Source organism: Oncorhynchus clarkii, chromosome 10, assembly GCF_045791955.1.
Source record: "Oncorhynchus clarkii lewisi isolate Uvic-CL-2024 chromosome 10, UVic_Ocla_1.0, whole genome shotgun sequence".
NCBI classification, from domain to species: domain Eukaryota; kingdom Metazoa; phylum Chordata; class Actinopteri; order Salmoniformes; family Salmonidae; genus Oncorhynchus; species Oncorhynchus clarkii.
This window is the reverse complement of record NC_092156.1, coordinates 6,923,578-6,933,577: the sequence shown is the minus strand read 5'-3', so window position 1 is coordinate 6,933,577 and position 10,000 is coordinate 6,923,578. Positions and strand designations below refer to the sequence as shown.

At 44.2% G+C, this 10,000-nt stretch overlaps 1 protein-coding gene across 1 annotated transcript in view; it reads left to right on the top strand.

Annotated features, from left to right (window-relative positions):
• The window catches only part of LOC139419403 (serine/arginine repetitive matrix protein 3-like), a 166,561-nt gene that overhangs the window by 129,996 nt on the left and 26,565 nt on the right, over positions 1–10,000 (top strand). Inside the window, exons 9-10 of the mRNA XM_071169350.1 lie at positions 2,416–2,526; positions 4,539–4,722. Of these exons, the coding sequence (XP_071025451.1) occupies positions 2,416–2,526; positions 4,539–4,722 (295 nt within the window). The remainder of the gene's footprint in view (positions 1–2,415; positions 2,527–4,538; positions 4,723–10,000) is intronic.

Below are 10,000 nucleotides of genomic sequence, written 5' to 3'. Positions count from 1 at the left end.
CTATTTTCTAAATTGTAGAATAATAGTGAAGAAATCAAAACTATGAAATAACACATATGGAATCAGGTAGTAACCAAAAAAGTGTTAAACATATCAAAATATATTTTACATTCTTCAAATTAGCCACCCTTTGTCTTGATGACAGCTTTGCTTGGCATTCTCTCAACCAGCTTCCCCTGGAATGCTTTTCCAGCAGTCTTGAAGGAGTTCCCACTTATTGGCTGCTTTTCCTTCACTCTCCTTCACCTCATTTGGGATGAGGTCGGGTGATTGTGGAGGCCAGGTCATCAGATGCAGCACTCCATCTCTCTCCTTCATGGTCAAATATCCCTTACACAGCCTGGAGGTGTGTTGGCTCATTGTCCTGTTGAAAAACAGATTATAGTCCCACTTAGCGTAAACCAGATGGGATGGCATTCTGCAGCGATTCCGCATATCATCCGCATATAGATGAAGTTTAGATTTTTTTTTACAGATTGACCAATGGTGTTTATATAAAATCGAACCCTGTGGTACATCTTTATTCACGTCAACAAACTCGGACTTAACCCCATCCAGTCACGATGGCCTGAGTTCTGTCACTAAGATAATGATGAAACCATGAACAGGCATCAGAGCTCGGGCCTTTCAGAGGACAACTTATTCAATAAAATAACATGATCAACAGTATCAAAAGATTTTGACAAGTCCACAAACAAAGCGATACATTTCATTTGAGTGTCTAAAGATAATTAACAACTAACGTGGTTGCTGTAATAGTGCTATGACCATGTGACACAAGGAAAGAGCCTTCAACTATAAGGTGTTTTTACCTCTCCTAGTTTTCTCATTGAGGAACTGAAGGAAGCTTGTCGTTTTTTGTTTGGAACACAGCCCTGCGTCCGCACCATTACACAATTATTATTATATTTTAACCTTTATTTAACTAGGGCAAGTCAGTTAAGAACAAATTCTTATTTTCAATGACGGCCTAGGAACAGTGGGTTAACTGCCTGTTCAGGGGCAGAACGACAGATTTGTACCTTGTCAGCTCGGAGAATCTATCTTGTAACCTTTTGGTTACTAGTCCAACGCTCTAACCACTAGGATACCCTGCCGCTCCAATTACTGTTGTTGTTTAGGCATTCCAAAAACGGTCCATTATAAATCACAATCTGGTTCAAGTGGGCATCACTTGAAAGCTTATTCTATTGCCAACATGGCTAGCTATTGCCAACATGGCTAGCTATTGCCAACACGGTTAGCTAAGTTCTATAATGTGATCTTGCAGTGTTAGTCTCTGTATTTGGGGCATAGAATGGAGTCCTCATGAGGGCATTCAAGAGCATGTTCCGTGGCACATTTTCTTCACAATACGACAAACATAGACCCATGTCATCTTTGTAACGTTGGCTCAAACATAGCGATCAAAAACATTGATACTGTAAATGTACCTATGTTTTCAAATATGGAAATGTGAAGTGCAGGGTGTGGTTTGCTTGAAATGACATCGAAGAGGCATTTAGTATAAAATGCTAATGGCTCATCTTTTAGAACACCGACTCCTCTCGATTTAATTTACAGCATTTCTCTCACTCAGGCAACAACAAATGTGCAAAAGTTTCCCAATTAGTGGGAGGGAAGGGGGCGTAACAGCTGTCGGTTTAAAACCCAGACAGCGCTGTGAACCATATTGTGATGCATGTCACAAGCTTGAATGTGATATGATCTCAGTCTGTTTCATTGAGCACGGTAACATGCACACAATAATGTAATTATAGACAGATTAATATAATATCTTGTTTAAAAAAAAAATTATAACATGCTTTGCAAGAAGAACAATAGCCATAATAATCCTGTTTACATGGACATATCTGAAATCAGACTACCTGATGGGATTTTTGATAAATGCAGGAAATCGCCAATCAAAATAAACACTCTACCACAGTGACCAGTCTACCACAGTGACCATTCTACCACAGTGACCAGTCTACCAAAGTGACCATTCTACCACAGTGACCAGTCTACCAAAGTGACCATTCTACCACAGTGACCAGTCTACCACAGTGACCAGTCTACCACAGTGACCAGTCCACCACAGTGACCCGTCCACCACAGTGACCAGTCTACCACAGTGACCATTCTACCACAGTGACCAGTCCACCACAGTGACCATTCTACCACAGTGACCAGTCCACCACAGTGACCAGTCTACCACAGTGACCAGTCTACCACAGTGATCATGTTATTTGCGTGTGTGTGTGTGGGGGTCTGTATATGTGTTTGTGCGTGTGTGCGTCTGTCCGAATGTTTGTGTGTGCTTGCGTTTGTGTGTGTCTGTCCAAATGCTTGTGTGCTTGTGTGTGTGCGTGCGTGTGTGTGTGTGTGTGCGCGCGTCTGTATATATATATGTGTGTGTGTGTGTGTGTCCAACAGGTCCCCATTAGAGTCCCCCAGTAGGACGTCTCAGCGTAGAGGCAGCTGCTGTAGCTCCCACAGTGCATCACTCTCCTCCACAGGCCACAGCCCCTCCAAGTCCCTCGGCAGGTAGGGACCCCCCCCCCATGGTGGCTCCCAACCCCACCCTTAGATACATGCTTTTAATCAGACTTCTTTTGGTCTACTGATGTATCGACATCTAAGGTTTGCAACAGCTCTGCTAGACGTGTGTGATTCTTATATGGTCAGAATGAAAATATTATGACTGACTTGAACATGTTTACAAGGTTATACACTATACTCTAGAGTCTATAACTGCCTATAGCTAGTACAAAATACAGTACCAGTCAAACGTTTGGACACACCTACTCATTCAAGGGTTTTTCTTTATTTTTTACTATTATCTACATTGTAGAATAATAATGAAGACATTACAACTGTGAAATATCTGTTCATGTAGAACCCCCCCCCCCCCCAAAAAAAGTATTAAACAAATCAAAATATATTTTACATTTGAGATTCTTCAAATTAGTCACCCTTTGCCTTGATGACAGCTTTGCACACTCTTGGCATTCTCTCAACCAGCTTCATGAGGTAGTCACCTGGAATGCATTTCAATTAACAGGTGTGCCTTGTTAAAAGTTAATTTGTGGAATTTCTTTCCTTCTTAATGTGTTTGAGCCAATCAGTTGTGTTGTGAATATATAATGTTGTGAACATCAACTGTTCAGATGAGACTGCGTGAGTCAGGCCTTCATGGTCGGATTTCTGCAAAGAAACCACTACTAAAGGACACCAATAAGAAGAAGAGACTTACTTGGGCCAAGAAACACAACCAATGGGATATTAGACCGGTGGAAATCTGTCCTTTTGTCTGATGAGTCCAAATTTGAGATTTTTGGTTCCAACCACTGTCTTTGTGAGACGCAGAGTAGGTGAATGGATGATATCCACATGTGTGGTTCCCACCGTGAAGCATGGAGGAGGAGGTGTGATGGTGCTTTGCTGGTGACACTGTCTGTGATTTATTTAGAATTCAAGGCACACTTAACCAGCATGGCTACCCCAGTATTCTGCAGCGATACACCATCCCATCTGGTTTGCGCTTATTGGGACTATCAGTTGTTTTTCTAAAGGACAATGACTCAACACACCTCTAGGCTGTGAAAGGGCTATTTGACCAAGAAGAAGAGTGACGGAGTGCTGCATCAGATGACCTGGCCTCCACAATCACCCGACCTCAACCCAATTGAGATGGTTTGGTATTTGGTTGGACCGCAGAGTGAAGGAAAAGCAGCCAACAAGTGCTCAGCATATGTGGGAACTCCTTCAAGACTGCTGGAAAAGTATTCCAGGGGAAGCTGGTTGAGAGAATGCCAAGAGTGTGCAAGCTAAAGGGTGGCTACTTTGAAGAATATCAAATATGGCATTTATTTTGATTTGTTTAACACTTTTTTGTTTGATGTCTTCACTTTTATTCCACAATGTAGAAAATAGTAAAAATAAACAAAACCCCTGAATGAGTAGGTGTGTCCAAACTTTTGACTGGTACTCTACTCTTGAGTAGTCATTTCAGCAGGTTTGTTCAGTACTCTTTACAGTTTGTACTGTACTATTTATTAAAGGTCCAATGCTGCCGTTTTTATCTCCATATCAAATCATTTCTGGGTAACAATTAAGTACCTTCCTGTGATTGGTTCCTATTAAAATCCCCCCCCCCCCCCAAAACCAAATAGCTTCTTATCAAAGAGCAATTTCTCAAACAAGAATTTTGCTACGACTCTGTGGGAGTGGTCTGAGTGGGGAGGGGAAAACTGAAATTAGCTGTTATTGGCCGAGAGGTTTAGGACTCTCTTTCTTATTGGTCTATTAACCAATTTATCGCCTGGTGTCACCAGGTAGGCCAAAACTCCATCCCTCCAAAACAAGCTGAAATTCCAGGCCGTCTTTTCAAACAGCTCTTACATTAAAAGGGCATTTTCGCAATAATATTTCAACTTCACAGTGTTGAAGTATATATATATATAGACTGCACTGGGCCTTTAAACTGTACTGTACTGTACAATATTATAGCATTGCGGCCGGTTTGTTCAAGTACTCCTGTCTGTCTGTCTTTCCAGGCCCAACTCCAAGCACAAGACAGAAGGACACAAGGCCTGTGTGAGCCCGTCCCCGTCTCCATCCCCCGGTCCTGACGGTCCTGTCACGTGGCACAACGGGCACCACCACCGCGACCGTGGCTGCAACGGCAAGGCAGGCAGACTCAACCACAGCCACGCGGTCGAGGGAGACAAGGAGCAAGATGTACGTAGTCTCCTTTATCTCCCCCTGCCCTCCCCCTCACTAATCCCTGTCCTACCTTCTAAACTACACTCAAATGTAGGAATAACTACACACAGGAATAACTACGCACAGGAATAGCAACACACAGGAATAGCAACACACAGGAATAACTACACACAGGAATAACTACACACAGGAATAACTACACACAGGAATAACTATGCACAGGAATTACTACACACAGGAATAACTACACACAGGAATAACTACACACAGGAATAGCTACACACAGGAATAGCTACACACAGGAATAACTACACACAGGAATAACCAAGCACAGGAGTAACTAAACAGAAGAATAGTGTGGAGGACATCATGTTGATAGGAGAGGGAGACCGTGTGGAGGATAGATACCATGTTGATAGGAGAGGGAGACAGTATGGAGGATAGATACCATGTTGATAGGAGAGGGAGACAGTGTGGAGGATAGATACCTTGTTGATAGGAGAGGGAGACAGTGTGGAGGATAGATACCTTGTTGATAGGAGAGGGAGACAGTGTGGAGGATAGATACCATGTCGATAGGAGAGGGAGACAGTGTGGAGGATAGATACCTTGTTAATAGGAGAGGGAGACAGTGTGGAGGATAGATACCATGTCGATAGGAGAGGGAGACAGTGTGGAGGATAGATGCCATGTCGATAGGAGAGGGAGACTGTGTGGAGGATAGATACCATGTCGATAGGAGAGGGAAACTGTGTGGAGGATAGATGCCATGTCGATAGGAGAGGGAGACTGTGTGGAGGATAGATATCATGTCGATAGGAGAGGGAGACAGTGTGGAGGATAGATGCCATGTTGATCGGAGAGGGAGGCAGTGTGGATGATAGATACCATGTTAATAGCAGACGGAACCAGTGTGGAGGATAGTGGTGCCCATTGTGGCACGTGAAGTTATTCCTGGGTTTATTTATTCCTGTGTTTAGTTATTCAAATCAAATCAAATCAAATCAAATTTTATTTGTCACATACACATGGTTAGCAGATGTTAATGCGAGTGTAGCGAAATGCTTGTGCTTCTAGTTCCGACAATGCAGTAATAACAAGTAATCTAACTAACAATTCCAAAACTACTGTCTTGTACACACTGTAAGGGGATAAAGAATATGTACATAAGGATATATGAATGAGTGATGGTACAGAGCAGCATAGGCAAGATACAGTAGATGGTATCGAGTACAGTATGTACAAATGAGATGAGTATGTAAACAAAGTGGCATAGTTTAAAGTGGCTAGTGATACATGTATTACATAAGGATACAGTCGATGATATAGAGTACAGTATATACGTATGCATATGAGATGAATAATGTAGGGTAAGTAACATTATATAAGGTAGCATTGTTTAAAGTGGCTAGTGATATATTTACATCATTTCCCATCAATTCCCATTATTAAAGTGGCTGGAGTTGAGTCAGTGTCAGTGTGTTGGCAGCAGCCACTCAGTGTTAGTGGTGGCTGTTTAACAGTCTGATGGCCTTGAGATAGAAGCTGTTTTTCAGTCTCTCGGTCCCAGCTTTGATGCACCTGTACTGACCTCGCCTTCTGGATGATAGCGGGGTGAACAGGCAGTGGCTCGGGTGGTTGATGTCCTTGATGATCTTTATGGCCTTCCTGTGACATCGGGTGGTGTAGGTGTCCTGGAGGGCAGGTAGTTTGCCCCCGGTGATGCGTTGTGCAGACCTCACTACCCTCTGGAGAGCCTTACGGTTGAGGGCGGTGCAGTTGCCATACCAGGCGGTGATACAGCCCGGCAGGATGCTCTCGATTGTGCATCTGTAGAAGTTTGTGAGTGCTTTTGGTGATAAGCCGAATTTCTTCAGCCTCCTGAGGTTGAAGAGGCGCTGCTGCGCCTTCTTCACGATGCTGTCTGTGTGAGTGGACCAATTCAGTTTGTCTGTGATGTGTATGCCGAGGAACTTAAAACTTGCTACCCTCTCCACTACTGTTCCATCGATGTGGATAGGGGGGTGTTCCCTCTGCTGTTTCCTGAAGTCCACAATCATCTCCTTAGTTTTGTTGACGTTGAGTGTGAGGTTATTTTCCTGACACCACACTCCGAGGGCCCTCACCTCCTCCCTGTAGGCCGTCTCGTCGTTGTTGGTAATCAAGCCTACCACTGTTGTGTCGTCCGCAAACTTGATGATTGAGTTGGAGGCGTGCGTGGCCACGCAGTCGTGGGTGAACAGGGAGTACAGGAGAGTGCTCAGAACGCACCCTTGTGGGGCCCCAGTGTTGAGGATCAGCGGGGAGGAGATGTTGTTGCCTACCCTCACCACCTGGGGGCGGCCCGTCAGGAAGTCCAGTACCCAGTTGCACAGGGCGGGGTCGAGACCCAGGGTCTCGAGCTTGATGACGAGCTTGGAGGGTACTATGGTGTTGAATGCCGAGCTGTAGTCGATGAACAGCATTCTCACATAGGTATTCCTCTTGTCCAGATGGGTTAGAGGTGATATGGTCCTTGACTAGTCTCTCAAAGCACTTCATGATGACGGATGTGAGTGCTACGGGGCGGTAGTCGTTTAGCTCAGTTACCTTAGCTTTCTTGGGAACAGGAACAATGGTGGCCCTCTTGAAGCATGTGGGAACAGCAGACTGGTATAGGGATTGATTGAATATGTCCGTAAACACACCGGCCAGCTGGTCTGCGCATGCTCTGAGGGCGCGGCTGGGGATGCCGTCTGGGCCTGCAGCCTTGCGAGGGTTAACACGTTTAAATGTCTTACTCACCTCGGCTGCAGTGAAGGAGAGACCGCATGTTTTCGTTGCAGGCCGTGTCAGTGGCACTGTATTGTCCTCAAAGCGGGCAAAAAAGTTATTTAGTCTGCCTGGGAGCAAGACATCCTGGTCCGTGACTGGGCTGGATTTCTTCCTGTAGTCCATGATTGACTGTAGACCCTGCCACATGCCTCTTGTGTCTGAGCCGTTGAATTGAGATTCTACTTTGTCTCTGTACTGGCGCTTAGCTTGTTTGATAGCCTTGCGGAGGAAATAGCTGCACTGTTTGTATTCGGTCATGTTACCAGACACCTTGCCCTGATTAAAAGCAGTGGTTCGCGCTTTCAGTTTCACACGAATGCTGCCATCAATCCAGAAAGGGAATGTTTTAATCGTTGCTATGGGAACGACATCTTCAACGCACGTTCTAATGAACTCGCACACCGAATCAGCGTATTCGTCAATGTTGTTATCTGACGCAATACGAAACATCTCCCAGTCCACTTCGGATAGAGTCTCTCCAGTGAGCCATGTTTCAGTGAAGCAAAGGACGTTACAGTCTCTGATGTCCCTCTGGAATGCTACCCTTGCTCGGATTTCATCAACCTTGTTGTCATGAGACTGGACATTGGCAAGAAGAATGCTAGGGAGTGGTGCACGGTGTGCCCGTCTCCGGAGTCTGACCAGAAGACCGCCTCGTTTCCCTCTCTTTCGGAGTCGTTTTTTTGGGTCGCTGCATAGGATCCACTCCGTTGTCCTGTTTGTAAGGCAGAACACAGGATCCGCGTCGCGAAAAACATATTCTTGGTCGTACTGATGGTGAGTTGACGCTGATCTTATATTCAGTAGTTCTTCTCGACTGTATGTAATGAAACCTAAGATGACCTGGGGTACTAATGTAAGAAATAACACGTAAAAAAACAAAAAACTGCATAGTTAGTTATTCCTGTGTTTAGTTATTCCCCGTGTTTTGTTATTCCTGTGTTTAGTTATCCCTGGGTTTAGTTATTCCTGTGTTTAGTTAATCCTGTGTTTAGTTATTCCTGGGTTTAGTTATTCCTGTGTTTAGTTATTCCTGTGTTTAGTTATTCCTGGGTTTAGTTATTCCTGTGTTTAGGTATTCCTGGGTTTTGCTATTCCTGTGTTTAGTTATTCCTGTGTTTAGGTATTCCTGGGTTTAGTTATTCCTGGGTTTTGCTATTCCTGGGTTTAGTTATTTCTGTGTTTAGTTATTCCTGGGTTTAGTTATTCCTGTGTTTTGTTATTCCTGGGTTTAGTTATTCCTGGGTTTAGTTATTCCTGGGTTTTGCTATTCCTGGGTTTTGCTATTCCTGGGTTTAGTTATTCCTGTGTTTAGGTATTCCTGGGTTTAGTTATTCCTGTGTTTAGTTATTCTTGTGTTTAGTTATTCCTGGGTTTAGTTATTCCTGGGTTTTGCTATTCCTGGATTGAGTTATTCCTGTGTTTACAGGGTACTTTTTTTGACTCTGTATATCTATCTGTCCAATCTGTCTCTACATTCTCCACCGCTCACCCCCGGCTTTACTTGGAGGTTCATACCATCTCAACATTCCTTAGACGTAACTGGTTAGATCAATCACAGGTTACATAAGCATGAGTTAACCATCCTCACTGAGACAGCACAAACAGATCTGGGACCTAAAGTTTTCATTAAGACAAACTAAATACTGACTCACTATGATCCATCCATCTCTAAGCATTTGCATAGCACATGTGCAGTACAATGGTAATATGGAGGTTTAGTATTTTGGTGTGTATTCCAAATGGTACCCTGTTCCCTATATAGGGCACTACTTTACTTACCAGAGCCCTGTTCCCTATATAGTGCACTACTTTACTTACCAGAGCCCTATTCCCTATATAGGGCACTACTTTACTTACCAGAGCCCTATTCCCTATATAGGGCACTACTTTACTTACCAGAGCCCTAAGTAGTGCATTATATAAGGGATAGGGTTCCATTTGGGGGCGGAGCCTCAGGCACCCAGGGTTCTCTAATGAGCTGGATAAGTAGTGCATTATGTAAGGAATAGGTTCCATTTGGGGCGGAGCCTCAGGCACCCAGGGTTCTCTAATGAGCTGGATAAGTAGTGCATTATATAAGGAATAGGTTCCATTGGGGCGGAACCTCAGGCACCCAGGGTTCTCTAATGAGCTGGATAAGTAGTGCATTATATAAGGAATAGGTTCCATTTGGGGCGGAGCCTCAGGCACCCAGGGTTCTCTAATGAGCTGGATAAGTAGTGCATTATATAAGGAATAGGTTCCATTGGGACAGAGGCTCAGGCACCCAGGGTTCTCTAATGAGCTGGACGGGGGCGGAGCCTCAGGCACCCAGGGTTCTCTAATGAGCTGGATAAACTATTTGGTTTCTTTTAAGGCTGCAAACTCCTGCAGCGCTTCTCACTTCTGAATCTTGTTATCAAGGGAAAGAAAGACACTGAAATACTTTAAAAGTGTTATTTTGCCGCAGCTCCCTCAAATGAAACAAATAGGAAAG